At 51.0% G+C, this 21,184-nt stretch overlaps 1 protein-coding gene across 4 annotated transcripts in view; it reads right to left on the reverse strand.

Annotated features, from left to right (window-relative positions):
- Positions 1–4,682: 4,682 nt before the first annotated feature.
- TLN1 (talin 1) overlaps positions 4,683–21,184 on the reverse strand; it is a 32,693-nt gene continuing 16,191 nt past the window's right edge. For all 4 annotated transcript variants that reach the window (XM_025432855.3, XM_025432852.3, XM_049116250.1 and 1 more), the window contains 37 exons: positions 20,630–20,758; positions 20,336–20,452; positions 20,135–20,248; positions 19,799–19,933; positions 19,307–19,435; positions 18,843–18,945; positions 18,541–18,749; positions 18,086–18,205; positions 17,679–17,876; positions 17,339–17,478; positions 17,055–17,148; positions 16,862–16,951; positions 16,624–16,746; positions 15,330–15,473; positions 14,688–14,849; positions 14,312–14,452; positions 14,036–14,217; positions 13,711–13,843; positions 13,404–13,505; positions 13,145–13,315; positions 12,901–13,050; positions 12,689–12,790; positions 12,493–12,612; positions 11,638–11,784; positions 11,316–11,482; positions 11,022–11,205; positions 10,801–10,926; positions 10,585–10,701; positions 7,741–7,926; positions 7,501–7,608; positions 6,873–6,978; positions 6,550–6,674; positions 6,331–6,456; positions 6,136–6,198; positions 5,846–6,028; positions 5,386–5,514; positions 4,683–5,258 (listed from right to left, as the gene is read on the reverse strand). In XM_025432855.3, coding sequence (XP_025288640.1) covers positions 5,133–5,258; positions 5,386–5,514; positions 5,846–6,028; positions 6,136–6,198; positions 6,331–6,456; positions 6,550–6,674; positions 6,873–6,978; positions 7,501–7,608; positions 7,741–7,926; positions 10,585–10,701; positions 10,801–10,926; positions 11,022–11,205; positions 11,316–11,482; positions 11,638–11,784; positions 12,493–12,612; positions 12,689–12,790; positions 12,901–13,050; positions 13,145–13,315; positions 13,404–13,505; positions 13,711–13,843; positions 14,036–14,217; positions 14,312–14,452; positions 14,688–14,849; positions 15,330–15,473; positions 16,624–16,746; positions 16,862–16,951; positions 17,055–17,148; positions 17,339–17,478; positions 17,679–17,876; positions 18,086–18,205; positions 18,541–18,749; positions 18,843–18,945; positions 19,307–19,435; positions 19,799–19,933; positions 20,135–20,248; positions 20,336–20,452; positions 20,630–20,758 — 5,001 coding nt within the window. In that variant the 3' untranslated portion in view covers positions 4,683–5,132. The remainder of the gene's footprint in view (positions 5,259–5,385; positions 5,515–5,845; positions 6,029–6,135; positions 6,199–6,330; positions 6,457–6,549; positions 6,675–6,872; positions 6,979–7,500; positions 7,609–7,740; positions 7,927–10,584; positions 10,702–10,800; positions 10,927–11,021; positions 11,206–11,315; positions 11,483–11,637; positions 11,785–12,492; positions 12,613–12,688; positions 12,791–12,900; positions 13,051–13,144; positions 13,316–13,403; positions 13,506–13,710; positions 13,844–14,035; positions 14,218–14,311; positions 14,453–14,687; positions 14,850–15,329; positions 15,474–16,623; positions 16,747–16,861; positions 16,952–17,054; positions 17,149–17,338; positions 17,479–17,678; positions 17,877–18,085; positions 18,206–18,540; positions 18,750–18,842; positions 18,946–19,306; positions 19,436–19,798; positions 19,934–20,134; positions 20,249–20,335; positions 20,453–20,629; positions 20,759–21,184) is intronic.

Consider the following 21,184-nt stretch of genomic DNA (forward strand, 5'->3'; position numbering starts at 1 on the left):
ACACAAAAATATTAATATTATCTGGATCTAAAGGAACTCATGGTCTAGTGCAGCAGTTCTCAAACTCCCCCCACCCCCAAACTTACTGGTCTTAGAACCTCTTACATTATTACAAATTAAGAATGGTTTGAAGATCCAAAAACCTTTTGTTGAAGTGGATTATATCTATCAATAATTAACATATTAAAATGGAAACTGAGGGCAGCCTCGGTGGCGCAGACGTTTAGTGCTGCCTGCAGCCCAGGGCATGATCCTGGAGACCCGGGATCGGGATCGAGTCCCACATCAGGCTCCCTGCATGGTGCCTGCTTCTCCCTCTGCCTGTGTCTCTGTCTCTCTCTCTAGCTGTGTCTCTATGAATAAATAATAAGTAAAATCTTAAAAAAATAAAATGGAAACTGAGAAATTTAAAATATTTATTAATTCATTAAAAATGACAGAAATAAACCCATTATACATTGACCCTGTTAACATAAAGGATTTTTTTAACATACAGGATTTTTAATTGATGTATAATTAACATCCAATGTTATATTAGTTTCCATTGTATGACATATTGATTCAACAATTCTATATATTACTCAGTGCTCACCATGATAACTGTAATCACCATATGTTATTACAATATTATTGACTATATTCCCTATGCTGTACTTTTTCCTCTATGACATTTATTTTATAACTGGAAGTTTATACTTCTTAATGCCCTTTATCTTTTTCATTCATTCTCCCACCTCCCCTCTGGTAACCACCAGTTTGGTCTCTATTTAAGAGTCTGTTTTTGTTGTTGTTGTTTAAGATTTTATTTATCTGAGAGAGAGAGAGTATGCAAGGGGTGGTGGTGGTAGGGGCAGAGGGAGAAACAGAAGCAGACTCCCTGCTGAGCAGGGAGCCTAACATGGGGCTTGATCCCAGGACCTCAAGATCATGACCTGAGCTGAAGGTGAATGCTCAACTGACTGAGCCTCCCAGGCACCCCTTGTTGTTTGTTCATTTGTTTTTTAGAATCTGCATATACATGAAATCAAATGGTATTTGTCTTTCTTTGACTTATTTTACTTAGCCTAATACCATCCCTCTAGGTCCACCATCCATGTTGTTGCAAATGGCAAGATCTCATTATTTTTTTATGGTTGAGTAATATTCTATTGTGTATATCTGTATACCGCACCATCTATTCATCTATCCATGGACACTTAGGCTGCTTCCATATCTTGGCTATTATAAATAATGTTGCAATAAACATAGGGGTGCATATATATTTTTGAATTAGAGTCTTCATTTTCTTTGAGTAGATACCCAATAGTGAAAATACTGGATCATATAGTATTTCCATCTTTAATTTGTTGAAGAATATACTGGTTTCCACAGTATTTGCACCAATTTACATTCCGACTGACAGTGCACAGGGTTCCCTTTTCTTCACATTCTCACCAACAGTTGTTATTTCTTGTCTTTTTGATACTAGCCATTCTGACTGGTGTGGAGTGGTATTTCATTGTGATTTTGTTTTTTTATAAATTTTTTTTAAATTTTTATTTATTTATGATAGTCACAGAGAGAGAGAGAGAGAGAGGCAGAGACATAGGCAGAGGGAGAAGCAGGCTCCATGCACCGGGAGCCCGATGTGGGATTCGATCCTGGGTCTCCAGAATCGCGCCCTGGGCCAAAGGCAGGCGCCAAACCGCAGCGCCACCCAGGGATCCCCTCATTGTGATTTTGATTTGCATTTCCCTAATGATCAATACTGTTGAGCATCTTTTTATGTGTTTGTGGCCATCTCTGTGTCTTCTTTGGAAAAAATGTTTATTCAGGTCCTCTGCCCAATTTTTAATCAGATTGTTTTTTTGGTGTTGAATTGTATAAGTTCTTTACATATATTGGATATTAACCTCTATCAGATATATCATTTGCAAATATCTTCTGTTCATTTTCTGTTTTTGTTGATGGTTTCCTTTACTGTGCAAAAGTTTTCTATTTTGAACATAAATGTTTTTTTAAATTTATTTTTTAAAGATTATTTATTTATTTATTCATGAGAGACACAGAGAGAGAGAGGCAGACGGAGAAGCAGGCTCCATGCAGGGAGCGTGACGTGGGACTCGATCCCCAGTCTCCAGGATCACGCCCTGGGCTGACAGCGGCGCTAAACTGCTGAGCCACCTGGGCTGTCCTGAACATAAATGTTTTTAATAAAAACTATATTCACCTCCCTAAATTAGTGTGAGGATGGCAGTTGTATCACATTTTTACAAATCTCTTTAATATCTGGCTTAGTGGAGGACATGGATTCTCAAAATCTACTTGTGTTTTTATTGTTATAGGGTGGTTTGTTTAAAGTGCTGTATATTCAGAAGAAAATTTAGTCTCACACAGATATATAGCTGGAAAAAGAGTAGTATATTTATAGTCTTTTCAGGTAATTGTGTATATTCTTTGCTACTACCTCAATACTTGACAATTGGTGGTTTCTTAAGGGTTACTTGCAATGTGGAGTCTGAAACCACATCAATAACTTTTTTGTACTATGTTACGTTGGTCTGTGTTGCACTTTGGTTGGATTTTTTACCCAGGGATATTTATGTAACATCATGCATTTATCATTTTGAAAATATTGATCCACTCACTGAGCTATGCAAATGTTCCAAATATTGACACATTTCATTATGCATTATAAAAAGAAATCAAATTCCTTAATATCATGTTTGGTTTCAATGGAAAAGTCTAAGTTTTAAGTTTTGAGAAGCTATGAAGCTCATGGTAGCAGACCTAAGTTTTCTAGAATTCTAATTTTTACTTGAAAGCTCAAATTATATCATTGGCAACAAATACTTTTGGGTTTGGGGGCACCTGAGTGGCTCAGTCTGTTAGGCGTCTGCCTCAATTTTGGCTCAGCTCACGCTCAAAGGGTCCTGGGATTGAGCCCCACAACAGGCTCCCTGCTCAGCGGGAGCCTGCTTTTCCCTCTCCTCCCTGTTCATGCTCTCTCTTTCCTCTCTCAAATAAATAACATCTTTTAAAAAAATGATCTTGAACTTATGGACTCCTGAAAGGGTCTCGTCTCGGGCACCCCTAAGTGCTGGTTTTAAGAATTGCTGGTTTATTAAGATTTTATTTATTTATTCATAGAGACAGAGAGAGAGAGAGGCTGAGACACAGGCAGAGGGAGAAGCAGGCTCCATGCAGAGAGCCTGACGTGGGACTCATCCAGGGTCTCCAGGATCATGCCCTGGGCTACAGGCGGTGCTAAACTGCTGTGCCACCGGGGCTGCCCAGAATTGCTGGTTTAATGGGTATTCGAGCCCCTCCCCAGAGGTCTCCCTGAGGCATCACTAGTAAGAGGTGTGTATTGGTCACAGTTCCTAAGGACATGGCAGCGAAGTGGCGGCAGGAATAAGCAGCTGTCCTGGGCTGATAGCTGGAGTTCAGACAGTCTGGACTACTGCTTGTTGGGAGGTTGTAGAAGGGATTTGATCTCTCTGGTTCTCAACTCACGATGCTAGGACATTGAATCTGGGTTGAGGGGGCCACAGTGGTATGCACTGGAGTTGCCAGGCCTCTGCGTCAGAGAGGTGATAATGCATCTCTATTTTCCAGTGCTTAGTGTGGGCATGGCTTAGTAAATATTGAATGAATTAATCACAGGTGACAGGAGTGTTGGTAGGAAGTTGGCACCTTCCCTAATGGGCTGCCCTGGGGAAGACAAAGTAATTCCACTTACTTTAAACTTACTCTAATGGAATAGGAATAGAAGATGTGGCTTCAAGGTGAAAAGTGCCCAAGAGAAGTAGTGGGTGGTGTTGAATTTTACTTGGAGGGAGAGGCAAGGATATATACTGGGCAACAGGGCTGGTTAAAGAATCATGCATGAGAATTGTGGCAGACCTAAGAGGATGGCCACTGGGCCCGTGCTGTGTGGGCAGAGGGGGGGAATGTGGAAGGAAATGGAAACAAGATCTACCTCCCTGACTTCATCCTTCCACTAAACCTCCAGATCAGCAGGGCTCCTGGAACAGGGCTACTGGTACCTGCCTGGCCATGAGGGGAGCTGTGCCCCCTAATGAAGCCTTACACTTAGGTCAAGCTTTTTCCATTTTCTTCTAGTGCTATTCTAGGCAGGAGTAACAACAAGGCCTGGAAGGGCCTATACATGTCCCAGCCGGGTCAGCAGTAGAATCTACCTGATGCAGCCTCAGCTTGGATTCTTTGCTTGTTAACAGCCTTGACCAAATCTGTGGCCATAGTTCTCTGAGGCTCAGACACTTGTATCTTATAGGCTTATTCTTTTCATCAAAAGTGCTTTTGGAAATTTGAGTTTGGCCAGGAACTGGATTTGTTCAAATACCATGAGCAGTTATGAAGAACGGAGTGTCCCTGGTAGCCACAAAGAGCAGTGGCAGCTGCTGTCCTAGCAGTAGAAGGATGACACTTGGTGAGGTGTAGGCGCTGGCCAGTGAGCTAGGGGACAACAGGAATAGGACTTCTCGGCTTCCCAGCTCTGGTGACTTTGGGGATCTGGGTGCAAGGAGGAGGAAGGGGCCGCAGGGGGCAGATTGCCATCATGAGCCCCCACTCCATTTCTGAGCCAGATGACCTTGGTGACAGAACCGAATCCCAGTCTCTCCTCCGCATTCCCTTTCCCCAAGAGGACTCTCCCATCTCCTCACAAAGCCAGGCAGAGGTCGCAGGCGGAATCACTTTTATTGGAGCATGACCTGTTTGGGGCTTACAACCCCGTGGCCCCCACAGGTAGTTGGGGGTTGGGGTAGACAGTATCAAAAAAAAGAGGAGTAGAGCCAAGGCTGTGGGGACTGGCTGGAAGCTGCTGGCAGGGTGGAGCGGGCAGGAGCCCTGGCAGGTTCAGACTGAGGTACAGCAGCATTAATAATACTCTTGGAGCGTTAATACTCTAGGGAGGGGCAGGCACTTAGGGGGCCCTAGGGCATGAAGGCACTTGGAGTCAGGGAGGGGACAGGGGATGTGCAGCGGGACTGGGGAGGACCAGGCCCAGGGTTTGGCAGGCACTTTGGGGAGTGCTGGGGTTGGGCGGCTTGGGCCCGACAGCCCAGAAGGCTTTGGTAGTGGCAGGCACAGTCTCTGGGCTGGGTCTGCATTAAATAGAAGTGGCTGCCCTAGTGCTCATCCCGAAGCTCTGAAGGCAGGAACTTGTACTGCTGTTGCCGAATCTGTGCCAGCTTCTTCCGCGCCTCTTCCAGCTCTCGTTCCTTCCGAAGCATCTCTTCCTGTGCAGCAATGATCTGAGGGATGGAGATCCGGGACTCAGTTTAGCGAGTACATGCCTGGGCTACAGGGTCATGGGGCCAGTGCAGGCAGTGTGACTGTCCTGCTGACAATGTCCTTTAGAGCGTCTGGGGCAAAGCTCACCTGGGCAATGCCCCCAACCATTTTCTCCTTCACTACCACTGTCTCGTTCTCTTGGTCTTCAAAGGCTGCAGCCTTCTGTGCTGCCTTCACCAGGTTATCCGAGGCTCGCTTCACTGCATTGCCAGCAGCCTGGGTAGAGAGAAGGCAGTGGGAGGCAGGGAACTCAGCTGAGAGAGTCTCTCTACCGCCTCACAGAAAAACATGTCTTGGTGGTAACGGTTTATTATTTAAAAATATTTTATTTACTCATTCATGACAAACACAGAGAAGGAGAGACATAGGCAGAGGGAGAGGCATGCTCCCTATGGGGAGCCTGATGTGGGATTCGATCCCAGGACCCTGGAATCAACACCTAAGCCAAAGGCAGATGCTCACCACTGAGCCACCCAGGTGCCCCGGGGGTAAAGGTTTAAAAAAGCAGCACAGCCCAAGATACAGTCAGACCATTAGGGTTCCTCACCTGAAGTCGTTTCATTGCCTCAGAGTCCTGGTCAGCCTTGACCTTGCAGGCGACAAGGAGCTGGGCTGTGGAGGCAGCCACCTGCTTGGCTGATGAGATAAGCTTCTCCTGGCTGGCATGGCCTTGTACAGCTGCATTGGCGGCTTCACACAAATTGTTGGTGGCTGCAGCCACCATCCGGGCCTAAAGTGAGGAGGCTTAGATTAGAATATGCCTCTTGCCCTGGTCTTTCCCCTCTCCTGCCTTTGCAGACCTCCCTGTGAGAGACCTAGTGGGGATTGTGTACTCACAGCAGAAATGAGGCCTTGGGACCACTGCCCATCATCCAGTGCATTGGCTGGAATGGCACCCACCTGTGGATGAAGGGGGGAGCCTACTCAAGACCTGCACTCTCTATGGGTGGGTAAAAGCCGCCCGCCCCCCATCATTTTGAGTGTGGACAGCAAAGCTGCTGCTGTTCCCATTCCTCGTATCTGAGTGCGTACCTTCCCTTGGGCCACTAGTTCCCTCTGGGCAGCGGATGCTGCCTTTACCAGGGCGCTGGTGGCTGCCGCGATGGACTTGGCAGCCTCCAGTATCTGCTCCTCAAAGTTTAAGGACTCATCTGCCTCCTACAACAGACAAAGGTTCCAGAAAGATAAGCAAAGTGAAGGTGGGGATAATCTGCCAGTAGGCGGGCGGGAAGAGGGACTCAGAGGCCTGACCTTGGGTTTGGCCCGAGGCTTCAGCTGCTCTAGCTTTTTGGCTGCGGCCTCTATGGCGGCTGCAGCTCCCAGGAGTTCATTCTCAGCGATGACCGTGGGGTCCTCTGGGTCCACCCATTCTGTTCCTGGTGGGGCAAAGGGAGGAAGAAAAGGACTAAGGCAGAGCAGAGAGGTCAGGAGCACTGGGCAGCATGGTTAGTGTCCCCAGCACCTGGCACCTGTGGGGACTATGAGCAGAGGGCGGCTCAAAGCAGCCAACCAGGAGGCAGAGCTCTCCCCATGAAAAAGGCTGCCCTTCCTTCCTGCCCCCGGTCATCCCTCACCCTTCATGGCCTCAGCAGCCTGGATGAGCTCAGTGACCGAACCAGCCACACGCTTGGAGTGTCCTGTCAATTGCTGCTTCAGCTCTGGGCTTGGCTTCTGCAGGGTCTGGGGAAGAAAGAGGGCAGGGAGCAAAAGCATCAGATTTCAGCTTCTGCCAGAGCTCAGACACAGGGCCGACCGTGACCCCTGCCCCCTTCAGAGACCGCTCCACACCACAGCCCTCAAACCCCATGCCCTCTGTGCAGGTGCGCTCTGGGCACCATACCACACATGTGGTGGAGACAGTGGGGCCGTGTCGTGTGTCACTCACCGGCTGGCAAGGAGCAAGGAGAGTGATGAAATGAGAAGAAAGAAGAGACATCGAAGGTAAAGAAGGGAGTGGTCAGGTGGGAAGAGAGGAGAAAAGAGAAATGAAGAGGAAGACGTGAGCGGGAAAATCAAAGATGCTAAGAATGATGGGGCCCCAGTGGAAGGGAGGCTTGGGAATGAGAACAGATTTGGGAAATAGAAGGTGGGGTGGGGAGGCATTCTGAACAAACAAATTGACAGTTGGGTGTGAAGCACACAGGGAGGAGACCTCATTCAGGGGGGCTGGTACAGGGAGCAGACAACGCCCGCCTTCCTTACCAGCAGCACATGGTCCAGCAGCTCCAGGTAGCCATTGGCACACTCCCGGCCATAGTGCAAGGCTCGAAGCCGCACATCAGGGGCCACTTCTGGGTGGTAAGCTGCTTCCTGTCCCAGAGAGTTAGCATTAGGATCCCAAAGAGCTCCAGGACTCCCAAGACCCTGCCTTTCTCCCCTCCCGTGGCCTGCCCCAAAGCAGCCATACCACCTAGGATTCCGCTTTACTATCAGGGTTCTTACCTTGCAAGCGCGAAGCATATCTGCGATAGCACGACGACTGAGATTGGCTGTGGCGATGACGTCCTCTTGGCGACAGGAGTTGCCAGCAGCAACAGCCTTGGCTGTTGCCATGGTGATACCCTTGGTCATGCGAATAAAATCTTCTGGGGTAGAGGTCTTAGCAGGTGGCTCTGGGGAACAGAAGACCTGTTGGGGGTTGAACAAGAAGAAAAATTGTACAGTGAGTGAGACTCAAGACAGTGTAGCACTCTGCTGATGTAATCTGATCCATTCACCCACATGCTCAATAAGGGGCATTCATCAAGTATTCATTGTGGGTCAGGACCCTGAAGGAGTTCACAGATCACAGCTAACATAAGGCTGCTGGCCACTTCTGACCGAAGCGACGGGGGAGAGTTTATTTGTTTCAAATTTAAGAAGAACCTCTGAGCTGGGCTTTTATTCCTAAACTATAGAGAAGCCTTGAAGGAGTGAGTAGTGGAGGTGAGGGGCTGGGTCTAAGAGATCTAGATAACAGGAAGGCATTTTAGGTAAACAGGAGGCCATGGATAGCTGGGATGCCAAGGGAGACAGTACCAAGAAACGTTCTAGAATTATAGAGATAGTGGAGCAAAAGGTTGATGGGGCCTTCCTTGAGGATCAGACCAAGAAACTTAGAATTTTTTTTTTAAAGAATTTTTAAGATTTATTTATTCATGAGAGACACACACACACAGAGGCAGAGACACAGGCAGAGGGAGAAGCAGGCTCCATGCAGGGAGCCCGACGTGGGACTCGATCCCCGGTCTCCAGGATCATACCCTGGGCTTCAGGCGGTGCCAAACCGCTGTGCCACTGGGGCTGCCCGAAACTTAGAATTTTATATAATATGTAAGTCATAAAAATATTTTGACGTATGTGTTCATCCAGCAAATTAAAAATCAGCAGGTGGTAGATTCTGTGTGAGGTGCTAGGGATGCAATGGGGCACGAAGGAGACAAGGCCCATGTTCTTGTGGAGTTTACACTATCATTTTTTAAAAAAATATTTTATTTATTTATTCATGAAAGCCACAAAAAGAGAGGCAGAGACATAGAGGGAGAAGCAGGCTCCATGCAGGGAGCCCAATGTGGGACTCGATCTCGAGACTCCAGGATCATGCCCTGGGCCAAAGGCAACGTGCGCTAAGCCACCCAGCTGTCCTTACACTATCATTTTGGACACAGACAATAAGTAGGTAAACAAATAGAAAAATAAAATACTGACTGGGCTGTCCAGGAAATAAAGCAGGTGCTGTGCTGAGAAATAAAAATGAGGTCCTTTCTCCGGTAGGTGGCCAGGGAAGCCTCTTGAAGGAGAGAGCCTTTTTTTTTTAAAGATTCAAAAAAAACTTTTTTAAAGTAATCTCTTCACCCAAAGTAGGGCTCGACCTCACAGACCTGAGATCAAGTGTTGCATGCTCCACCGACTGAGCCAGTCAGGCACCCCTGAGGAGAGGACGTTTAAGCTGCAACCTGAAGGACTAGAAGGAGCCAGATATTCAGGAAGCTGAAATAGAGCAAGTGCAAGGAGCAGCAGCAGGAGGGGCCAGCATATATTGGGGCTGGGACTGCGGGAGGGGGGAGAGCAGGACAAGAGGGGACGGGGGGAGGCCGTGGGGCTGGAAGGTGATGGTAATAAGTGTGGATTTTACCACAGACACCAGGGTACTAAAGGTTTCAAGCAGCAAAGTGACATAACCTCATTTACATTCTCTGGCCCCTGCATACAGAGAGTGCATTGGGGTGATGAGTGAAGAGGCAGTGCAGATGGAGCATAGTATGGCATACATATACCGCAGGACTGGTGATGGTTTGGACCAGGTGGAGGTGGGAGAGAGGGGCAAAGAGAAAATGAGATACACTCAAAGGAAGTGCTGACAAGTCTTAGTGATGCACTTAGATGTGGGAATGAGAGAAAAATGGACATTATAGCTGCATTCTTGGCTTTAGGATCTGAGTTATTAAAAGGTACCACTGAAAGGGATGGGAAAGAGGAGGGAATGGTCAGGTTTAGGAGGCAGAAGGTTGAGTTTCAGTTTGGGCATCGCCAAAGACAGTAATAGAAAGGTGAATTCAGAAATGAGCAGGATAAGAAGGAGAGGAGAATGACAGCAACTGGAGGAGAGGAGGAGGGAAGGGGAGGGGAGATCAGAGGGCAAGCAGTAGCCCCTAGGAAGTCACAGGTGATTTAGGGGAAACCTGCATGACTGGAAGTGGCTACTGGTGTAAGAGGAAGTGTCTGATGGCCAGAAGCTGGAGGACCTGGCATCTTGGTGGTCTGTCAAACAGGCGGTTGTGAATGACTAAACTTAGAACTGAAGTCAACTTGCTAGAGAATGACCATGGAACCGGTTAAGCTTGTCAGAGAAAAGGATAGAGAAAGCAGGTGATCTGTACCAGTTTGGGCTAGCCTCCACATTTACCAGGCTGGAGGTGGCTCCATGACACTATAGAAGAGGTGCTGAAGAAGCAAGACAAGAGTCAGGAGGGCCAAAGAGGAAAAAATTCCAGAAAAACTTGTTAGCAAAATAGAATGCTTTAGAAATGTCTGAGAAAGATGAAGACCAAGAAGAGCCCACTGAACGTGGTGGCTGGGAGATCACTGTTGGCGGGGAGAGAGCAGGAGGGTGGGAGGAGGCAGTTGTCAAGTGCTAAGAAGGAGGAGGGGAAAGACACCAGCACAGTTCACTTACAAAGTCTGGCAGTGAGCAAGGACAATGTGTGTGACTGTTAACACTTCTGTGAATATTTGTGAAAGTCAGGTTCACAATCTGTCACTATCCCTCTCCGACCCAAGTCCCTGGTGCCCCAGACTCTTGCTTACCGCCAGCTCCTGCCGTATGTGTTCTGTGGTTGCCTCCAGGGCCCGTGTGCCTTTGGTAGCCTCATCTTCCACGGCTTTCACAGTCTTAAGCAGTGATGTCACATTGGTCACCATCACCTGGGGGCATCAGAGGAGTTGGAGAGAGGGTCATGTTGAGGAACAGGGGGAAGCGCACCAATCTTCCCCTCTCCTGATGTTGCTCTCATTCCCTCTGACCTTGGCAGAGTTCTTGAGCTGCCACACAGCAGGGTCGTCCCCAACTTTGCCAGCTGCAGCCTTTGTGGCGCTGATGAGGTCTCCCAGGGCTTTGGCCACATCTTTCACTGCATTGATCAGCACTACCTGCATCAGGGAGCAGAGGCTCTGGTCCGTGAGAGGGAAAAGGGGGAACAGGCAGTGAGTGGTTCTGGCCAGAAGTTGGGGTGTCAGGTGGATACCTGTGTCTCGGGGTCCTCGGCTCCCAGGCTGGCTGCACCCAGCTTGACCACATCAGCAAGCCGTGTGATGGTGGCCACGGAGGACTGGGCAGCCTGTGCTAACTTCTCCTGGCTCCCGGCTGCGTTCTGCACCAGGACCTTGGTGTCTTCCACCAGCACCTTTGCGGTCTTCAGGATGCCCTCCCTGAGGGAGGCCCAGCTTAGTCAGCCCCTCCCAGGCCTTCCCCCAAGCCCTGCGGTCTCTCCTGAGCTCACTCCCCACCCAGCCTCCGGGAGGCCTGGTTCCCTCCTCACCGGTGGTCGGCGAAAGTTTCAGCACCCTCGCGATTGAGGGTACCAGCTGTAGCGAACATGATGGTGGTGTCAAGGTCGGCAATGATGCCAGATACGGCGCTGGCTGCAGTGATGCAGGCCTGCGTGCCACGGTTCCCAGCCTGGAGCGCAGCCAGCACGTGGGAGACCTGGGGGAGGAGAGTCATGTGGTGACTGGTCAATGCCTTGAGGAAGGGAAAGGTCACTGGTGCTCAGGAGAAGGGATGGGGGAGATAGCAGGGAAGGCCGGAGGAGACTGGGCAGGGCTGCAGGGTTGGGGGGCCACGGGGATGAGCACAGTTACCTTCTCAGAGACTCTCCGGGCACACTCTATGAGCTCCTTCTTGGTATAGGCGTCGCTGGGGCTGCACTGCAGGGCGCCTGCCTTGGTGACCAGAGCAGCACAGCCATGCCCCAGCTCTTGCACCCGGTGCTTGATGTGGGCACCTATCTGGGAGGGGATGGAAGAGGGAGATGGGCTTTACGAAAAGTACTCGGGGCTTGTGCTTGGAGGAGTCACCAAGAACCTAACAGAACATGCATCGTAGACTAAAGGGTTGGTAAGAAGTGCCCAGCATGCAGATTTCCTGTTTCATATCCCTCAGGCAGGAGGTCACCTCCTACACATGGAAAATAATAGCATGTAGGCACCAACTGGTGAGGATTATGTTAAGCACGGTGAGGAGGTGGGGGAGAAGCACTTTATGCTGGGATATTTGAATCAGCGGGCCATGGCTTACAATTTGGACTGGATGTGGTTAAGGAGGGGTTTAGGGTTGGGGATTAGGTGTGTCGTGGTAAGATCCAATTACTTGCTTTCTTGGAAAGTCAAGAGCTTGGGGAAGGAAAAACTAAGAAGAGATTACAGGCCTGCAAAAGAGCACAGAAGCAGCCATAGGCCCAGAGGAGGGTTGGCAGACCAGGAAATCTCTAGATTGTTGGCTGTCTCCTCTACCCCTTTGACTTCGGTCCTGTCCCTATACGAGCCCTGATCACTCTTTAGTGGAGTAGCCCTGGGGGTGTGTTCTCCTTTCTATAGAAGACTAGAGGAAAGGTGGGATGGCCCCACAGGCTGACATGATGGGGACAAGGGCCATGCCACCTCGATTTTCTGTGAGGGGCAGGGGAAGGCTTTCACAGCAATTGCCCCCATGCTTACCTCTTCGTTCTCAGCAGCCACAGCTGCAGGCTTGGCCTGTGAGGCCAGGCGGCCATAGTCACTGGTCAGCTGATTAGCAAGAGGGCCTAGCTCCTCAGGGCTGGTGTTTGACTTGGTTACCTGGTGACAACAGAAGAAGTAAAGTTATGCCCAAACTAAGCTCTCTGGGGTTAGTCTTATACTCTCCCAAACTCACCATCTCTTGAACAGTGACAGCAATGGCCTTGGCTGTCCGCACCATAGTTGTTTGGTAATCCACAAAGGAACCTTCTGGTTCACCCATTGGTCCTTCATCTAGCTGAGGGGGGCGGATGGAGTAAGGAGAAAGATTATCAGGGTCTCTGACACTGAGCTTAGGGACCCTGGCCCAGGGAAGCCTCTGACCACAGGTACACCCAAGACTCTAACCTGGTTGATGGCCTGGGTGATGGAGTCCACCATGCCGCCAACAACCCCAGCAGCACTGGCTGCTTCATTGAGGGTTGTTGTTAGGTCCTCTACGGCCTCTGTCATCATCTGTACAGCCTCCTCCAGGGCTTCCTGGGTGTGAGCTGCTTGCTGTGGGGCAGAGTGAGTGAGTGGAGGTGGGCTCTGGTGTTCCTGTTTCTCCGACCTCTTACTAGCAGTAGCCCCTCCCTCCCACTCTCAGTACCTTGGGGTTCCCGCCAGCCTCCTTGGCCGTGTACAGCAACTGCAAGGCAGACTCTGCCAAGGTTCTAGTCTGGTCCAGGAGTGCCATCTGCTGCGGGTGGCTCAGGGTCTTGGAGGCAGCACCCACTGCAGCCAGTGTGAGTGGCTCAAAGTATTGGGCCATCTGGGACACCTGAGGCCAGGGGTTTGAATGGAGGTCAGCTAGGCCAGGAATCTTTGCCTGCCCTGCCGTGGGAGTCCCCACTTGTCACTCTAGGTACCTTGTGTCCCAGCTGGGAGGCTTCAGCCCGCGCAGCACTGGCCAGTGGCTCAATAAGGTGGGAGATCTCCTGCACTGCAGTGAGCATCTGAGTGTGCAAGGCCTGGGAAGGAAGCAAACTTGAGCCCTGACTGTGACCTGGAACTGGGTCTGCTACTTCCTTCCATATTGAAATCACTCTCCCCTGGGCCTGTTCTTCCCATACCCTTGACGTCTCTATGGAGCACACTCCTGGATACCCCATCTTCCTCAAGTCTGCCACCCCTCTTCCCAGATGCCACTTTTCGTATAACCTTGTTCCCTGTTACCTCTTGAGAGATGCCTTCACGGGGAGCAAGTTGTTGGCTGACTGCAGCAAGGGAAGCCTGGTCTAGGTCCCGTAGACAGCTGTTTAGAGCTGCAATGGCTGTCTCGCACTCCAGCTGCCCTGGAGCCTTGTCCCTGTAAATACATCATAGGCTCCAACATCAAGAACATCCCTTTAAAACAAGGCTAGTCTGTCTTTCCCCATATCCTCCAAATCTTGGACAACACGTCTCCTCCAACACTATCCCATCTGATTGCACTACCCCTGCCCCTGTTCTGCTACAGTGTATGTTCCCTAGTCACACAGGTTCTCTACCCCCTCCATACCTCATGCTTGTAATGAGCTTCTTGATGGAGTCCGAGACAGTACGGGAGTGGCCAGCCAGCACTGACCAGCGCGGGGGGTCCCGGGGATTGACTGCTAGGGCTCGAGCGGTCTGGATTAGTCCTCCGGCACTCTCCAACATTGTCTTGGCAGAGATCACAATGGGCTCCATGGCAGCCCGGCCCTAGGGAGAGAGGAGGCAGGGAGGCTGAATCTCGAGACTCCTGCAAAGATGAGGAGGCAGCTGACCCACTGGTTCTCTCTTCACATTGCCTCACCTCAGGGCTGATCTGGGCAGGAATGCTGGAGAACTCAGGGTTGGATGCAAAGGCACTCAGATTGTCCACAGCCTCCAGCAGAGGGGCTGTTGCTGCTCGGCACTGAGCACGGTTCTCTTCTGTGAAAGCTCCGTCAAGTGCCTGGGAGTGGGAGTGACAGGCTCTCAGGACTGACTGTTGGCAAAGGAGGTGAAGCCCAGGTCTCTTCCCCTGGGCTAAGGCGGTGGGGAGAGGCTGGTGATGACCAGTATGACTAGGAAAGGGCTTGGACTCAGGTAGACAGGACGTGGTAAGGGTCTTAGGGACTGATGCAGGGACTAGAGGAGAGAAGATGGGACAGGTCAGAGGGGGGCTGGGAATTTCAAACACTGACAACCTTGATAGTCTTGACAAGATTGGCTGTGCTGTTGGCCACCTCCTTGGCAGATTGTACAAACTGGCGCTTGGCGGTAGGGTTGGCAGTCCGAGCAGAAGCTAGACGGCAGCTGTTACACAGCGCAGAGGTGTGCTTGGCCACGATGGTGGCTGCAGAGAGCACCTGCGGAGACAGACACGTGGAAGAGCCATGATGAGGGCAGGAGGGAAATGGACACACTTGGGCAGGAGCCCTGTGGGTTGGGGAATGGCGAGCAGTATCTCTGGAAGTCTAATTAGGAAAGACTGAGTTTACTTAGGAAAGATCTTCACTGAAAAGTGAAGATCTGGGAGACAGAGATCCCCAATGATGAACAGGGTGCAGGAAGGGGCAAATGGAAGACAGACACACTGATGGGGAAATTGTAATGGAGTAAGTAGAAGAGTGAACTCAAACATCATGGGAAAGTTATGAACTTAGCAGTAGCCAAGAGTGACAAGAAACAGGGCAGGAGAAGACACCAGTGGAGAAGCTGTGTGTAGAAGGTCAGAGACGCATCTCCACGTCTTCTGCATCTCCCTCCCTCCCTCTCCACTTGGTCAGTCCATCCTGGCCCAGCACCGGTTCCCAGACTTGCCCATAGTACCCGTTCCCTTAAGTTACCTGGGCCTGTGTACAGCCAGGCTCCCCCAAACTCTGACAGGCCATCTGGATTGCCTGGTTTGCACGGGCGAACTGTGTGGGCTCTACCAATCCTTGTTGCCCAGCTTGGCTGTTGGGATCGGAGACACCTACCAGATATGCAGCCTGGGGAGGGACAAAGATGTGGGTGGGTGAGACTAAAGAATCTCTCTCCAGTGGGATCCAACAGGGACAGTGAGGACAAAGGGGCATAAGGCTAAGGTTAGTAGGCAGGGTACTATGTGAGTGGAGATATACAGTAACAAATGATAATTACACTATAAAAAAGAAAAAAAACCTCTCCTGTTTTGTTATATGTGTCTGAACATCTCAGAAGATTAAATAGGTAAAATAAAAAAAAAAAAACAAGAACACAACACACGGTATAAGGGTTTCATCAAATTTCTGTTTAGATGTGTATCTGCTGGATTGTAAGGTAAAAAGTATTGCTTACTCTAAGTAGAAGTCAAAAAAGGTTTGAAAGCCACCCTGCCACGCACACACACATGCACACATACAAAACCTCTTTGGAAGAGTTTCAAAACTGTGAAGACTACTGGAACCATGGATATTTACAACACTCCCACTCTTCAGAGATTTGGAGAGAGGGAAGGGATGGGTATGATGGTTGCCAAAAATTTTTTATGATTAGAAGACCATCAGAAGGTTTGATTTATACTTTAACACATGGTGGCTCTCCTTTTCCCTCTTTATGCTTTTCCAGAAATAAGTCACACCATATAGAATAGGCTACCCAACAGGACAGGGCAAAGGGAGGTAGGGGAGACTGAGGAAGCAGGCTGGTGGGCTTTAGGGAAACAGTCTGAGATGAACCCTCAAAGCCAGTCTGACTTAAGGATTCATACCCTAAAGTAAAACGTTCTCACAGCTAACAGGTTGTTTTATACTTTACAGTTGCATAAAAAGGCAAAGCTAAGTGGTAACTCAATTAATTGGATATTTAGTCACTGGTACTATTCTAATAAAGTGGTAGTTACGTGAAAAAGGACTTGCATATGCTTATTAGCATAGCCCATGAATGGACAGTGTCACCATAACCCAAGGTAGCAGGGGCTCGGTGGGGGGGAGGGAGGGGAGCAACCAGAACTGTTGGTATTCCATGATTGCTGACAAACATCTCCACTGAGGGTAAATGCAGTTTCCTTAGAGTTGGTTTTGCAAACATGACTTCTTGGTTATCTACATCAGTGTCAGGCTGCTGAGGAGGCAGGGAAGGGGGGCATGGGGCCGTCCAGGGATCGTCGCAGGGGAATACCTGTGCAGCTGCCTCGGTGAAGCCACAGAGGGCCTTGGAGGCTGTGGCAATGGCCTCCCCAAATTCTGGCAGGTTCCCGTTCTTGGCATTCTGGGAGATGCCAGTCATGGCCTCACCTAGTACCTGAGAAACAGAGTGTATCAGGAGGGTCCGTCCCTATCCTCAGAGGGCCGGAGGAGCCCCTGGTTTATTCCATCTTCCTGCCCCCTCATTCCTGGGCTGCACTTGCAGCACTTACCTTTGAGTTCTCCATCACACTGTCTAGGCAGCCAAAGTAGGACATATCATTGATGGGCTGAACTGGGTTCTCTAGGAGTTCCCGGACTGTCTGTACAGGGGGAGGACAGAGTTGAGATTCAGACACCTCCTTCACCCCAAAACCCACAATACCTTCTTCAACCTCTATACCACTTAGCCTGCCAAGTGCCCACCTCCAATTCCCGCAGGGCATTGTCACACTCCTTCTGGCCTGGTGCCTGCTGGGTGCACATGGTGATGAGCTGGTTGATGCTGTCAGTTACCGCCCTGGGAGGAACAGGAAGCTGAGTACATGCATGCCCATGCCCATGTCATCACTCTTGGGGTCCTATTTGCATGGAAGTCTCGAACGATTTCTCTTTTGCGTGTAACCACTCCTAAGCTGGAATGTCTCATGAGATGTCCCCTCCCCAGGCTCTTCAACATTCCAGGGCTGGGTTTCTCAGCTCCTACTTACCGGGCAGCTGCAGCCAGCTGACTCTTGAGGTTGGGGGCGGCAGGGTCTGTGGACAGGGCCTTGGCAGCCAGAAGAAGTTTGCTCGAAGACATAGAGATGCCCTTCAAGTTGGACACGACTTGGGCCCGGTCCTCCTGGCTCTGTTGAAGGCGAAAAGGTCAACACATCGTCCAGTCAGTCCTTTCTTATCTGTCTCTAAAAGGGCTCTTCCGTCCCAGACACTCAAACATTGCTAGAGACTGGGAAGAGGAGGGGAGGGAGCCAGTCGGAGGTCAGGGCTGTGCAGGCACATGGGCACCTCCCATCTAACACCTGAGCTGGGCCCTGTGCCTTTTCGTACCGGGGCCTGTCCTGCCATCTCCACACCAGCTTCCAGGAAGGTGCTGAAGTCCTGTCCAAATCGACCTGAGGCTCGAGCCAGGTCCTGAGGGGTTCCCCGAGAAGCTTGTACCAGTTCTGTGGCTGCCTGGTTCAGCCCAGCGGCAGCCTCATTCAACCGGCTCTGAGCTTCTTGAAATGTCCCGGTGCTGGGTGGAAGCTGCAGGGTCAGAGAGAAAGTCAGAAGCAAGCATGGGGAGCGCTGCAAGGGAGAGCTGGTCATAGAGCGCTGGGAGGTGGGCACAGACCCTGGGAGTAATGAAAGGGTGTACATCTGGGAAGTCAAGGTCAAGGAGAGGTCTAGAGGCAGAAAGAAAAGCTTGGAGTTCTTCCGCTCCTACATGCTCCCCCACACCCTAGGCCTCCTACCGAGTCACTCAGGAGCCGCTTGCTGGCATCTCCCACCGCTCGCAGGGCATTGTCCACATCTCGCTGGCCAGGAAGGCAGCTGACACAGCGGTTCAGGGCCTGAGTCACAGCTTTAGCCACCTGAGGTGGAAAAGGAGATAAGCGTTGCCAAAATGGACACCGTTTGGGAGAGCGCCCCCCGCCCCCAATTTATGGCACGTAGGAAAGAACTGTTCTACTACCCCTGGAAGTGAAGAGGAAAGGGGATGTGTGCCTGAAGGGCTGAAGTCAGGATATCAACTGATAGTAACAACACTGCCCCAAACTGGTGTTCAGTGACGCACCCCCTCAGCCTGAGACCCTCCTTCTAAAACTTAGGGGAAGGGTGGAGTCCAGACAAGAGTGGTCAAGGGCAGGCCCGATGATGTAGATGAGACTTTGCTCTAGTCTAGCTGGGCCTCTTCCCCAAACCTGACCTGGGCAAGCCGTTGCTGGCTCTCGGGGTCCCCTGGATGGCCAGCTGCCTTTTTTGCTTCCTCGATGAGGCTGCTGGCCTTGTCCAGAACATCGCTGGCTGTGTCAAGCACAATGGCCTGCACTGCAGGATCTGACGTCAGGGCAGCTACACCCCGAGCAGCCTGGGCCAGTGACCGCAGCCCACCTGCCACATCCCGAGCGGCGATCCCTGGGGGGACAGAAGGGAAAAGGCACCTTAACTGCCAGGCCCGATTCCCATGGTTTCCTCTGTCAGCTCCCCTTCCTGGCTCTGGCCACATACCTGCGTAATTCTCATTGCCCTGGGCAACCTCCCCCAGCAGCTGGGCAATGGCAGAGCTCACTGCTTTGGTGCTGTTACCCAGGTCCTGGGCACATTTCTCCATCTAGGGATGAAGGGGGAGATTCAGGTGCAGAATGAACGGGGGATCAGGAACTTGAGAAGTGGGCTGGTGGTTTATATTTTATTTTATTTAAAATTATTTATTTATTTATTTATGAGAGACAGAGAGAGAGAGAGAGAGGGAGAGAGGCAGAGACATAGGCAGAGGGAGAAGCAGGCTCCATGCAGGGAGCCTGACGTGGGACTCGATCCCGGGTCCCGAGGATCACACCCTGGGCCGAAGGCGACGCTAAACCGCTGAGCCACCAGGGCTGCCCCAGTTGCTGGTTAGGGGCAGCTACAGAGTGTAGGTGGGAAGGTAAACCCCAGGGCCCGATGAAGAACGAGGTCTTAAGAATACTTACGGTCTCCCCAGGTAAGGGCTTAAGCTTGCCATCTCGAGCTGCTGCCTTCACTTCCTGCAGGTCTCTCTCGAGGTTCTGTACCACGCTCAGTGCAGAATCCATTTCCAAAGGCCCACACGCTTCCTGAGCCTACAACGAACGATAAGGGGGTTCAGGCACAGGATGTATTGCCATGTCCATGGATGCCCCAGGTTATACAATTACCCCTGTTGTAGGTTATTCTGCAGACTACCCATCATCCCAGAACTCTACCCTCGTTTTCTCTTTCTTCAAAGATTTGAGAAGGAGAGAGAGAGAAAGAGTGACACATGCATGGTGGGAGAGAGAGAAAAACTTAAGCAGATTCTGTGCTGAGTGTGGAGCCTGACGTGGGGCTTAGTCTCATAAGCCTGGTATCATGGCCTTGAGCTTAGACCGAGAGTTGGATGCTCAGCCAAGTGCACTACCCAGGTGCTCCTACCCTCATTTTCCAAAGCCAGTCAGCTCCCGTACCTTCTGGGCAGCAGTACGAAGTTCAGCCAATGCAGTACCAAGGTTTTTGGCACACTGACTCAGCTGCATGGCCGAAGCCTGGTCCTGAATTGTTGGCACTGACGCTTTTGCAGCAGCCACCATCTTCCCACCTGGCTGTTGGGGAACAGGCAGGCAGATCAATATGCCATCTGCTTAGGTACAGGGACTGATGATGGTTAGGACACGGTGAGTGCTGCAGCTCAGTCTGGGAAGGAGGCTATTGGGGGCTACTGGCGAAGCTTAAAATTGTGAGCCATCTCGGGGACTCAGAGGGTGGGAAGGGTCTTGTCTGAGAGGTGGGGAAGGATGCCTTGCCTGTAGAAAGCTCTGGCTTGCAGCAATGAGGGCCAGCTGAGCACTGGGACTGTCAGGCTGAGCCTGGCTCCCTCGGACGCCCTGCACCAGCAGTGGAATCTGTTCTGCCACAGCCTGTGGGTTAAAATGTCATAAGAGTCACCTCCCCACAGACTGGGGGAAAGTCTCCCTCCTCCCACACCTCCTTCCACTGAGTCTCACCTTGCAGCTCTGCACCAGCAGGGGCTGGGGGCCGGCAGAGGCCTTGGGGGTGGAGGCTGCGTGCTGGGCTGCAGCAATGGTCTGTGTAGCTGAGGCCGCAGCCTGTTTGGCTGCATGCTGTGAGGACAGAGTAGTCAGGACAAGCCCCAGGAGGTCCCCTGCCCAGTTCCCAGCCCACCCTGGCCATGCTATCCATGAGGAAATGCTGATTGAGTCTCTTTTTGCATGTCCCTCCTGGTGGTGTTCCTCCCACAGCACCCACTCTCTTGCTCCTGGTTTGCTTCCCAGCCTCACCTCCAGGCGCTGCACCAGCTTCTTCTTGATGGCATTCTGTGCAGCTGCATTGGTCGCCATGCGCAGGCCCTCGGCTGCCTCCCGCAGCCGCTGCTGTTGTTCTTCACTGTCAGGGTGGGCAGCTGCTCCCTGAGAGAAGTAGAAAGATAGTCATCATTCAGCATCCCTGTGGCCCCCGAATACGCTCTGCTCTGACCCTTCAGACTCAAACATTTTCCTAAAGTCATTTCTAACTCTCCCCACTGAAAGGTAATCTCAGCAGAGATAAGCTGCCTCAGGGCAGGCAAAGGGGAAGTGTCATGAGGCCCTGGATTTCCTCTGGGCTCTCTTCAGGTGGAACTGTTTCTTCTTTCCCTCTTGGGGTGAGGAGTCAGGTTTCCTTCCCTACTCCCCACAAAATGCCACTAGTAAATGGGGGTGAGGAAGAGCTCTCTGGGCCAAGGAGGACACAGTTTAGAGCAAGGATCTCAAAAACCACATCAGGGGGCCTGGGTATTCCTGCCAACTGGAGAGCCCCAGAGCCCTGAGAGTGTGAGGGCCTCCTTGCTTCTTCCT

Source organism: Canis lupus, chromosome 11, assembly GCF_003254725.2.
Source record: "Canis lupus dingo isolate Sandy chromosome 11, ASM325472v2, whole genome shotgun sequence".
Taxonomy (NCBI): Eukaryota; Metazoa; Chordata; class Mammalia; order Carnivora; family Canidae; genus Canis; species Canis lupus.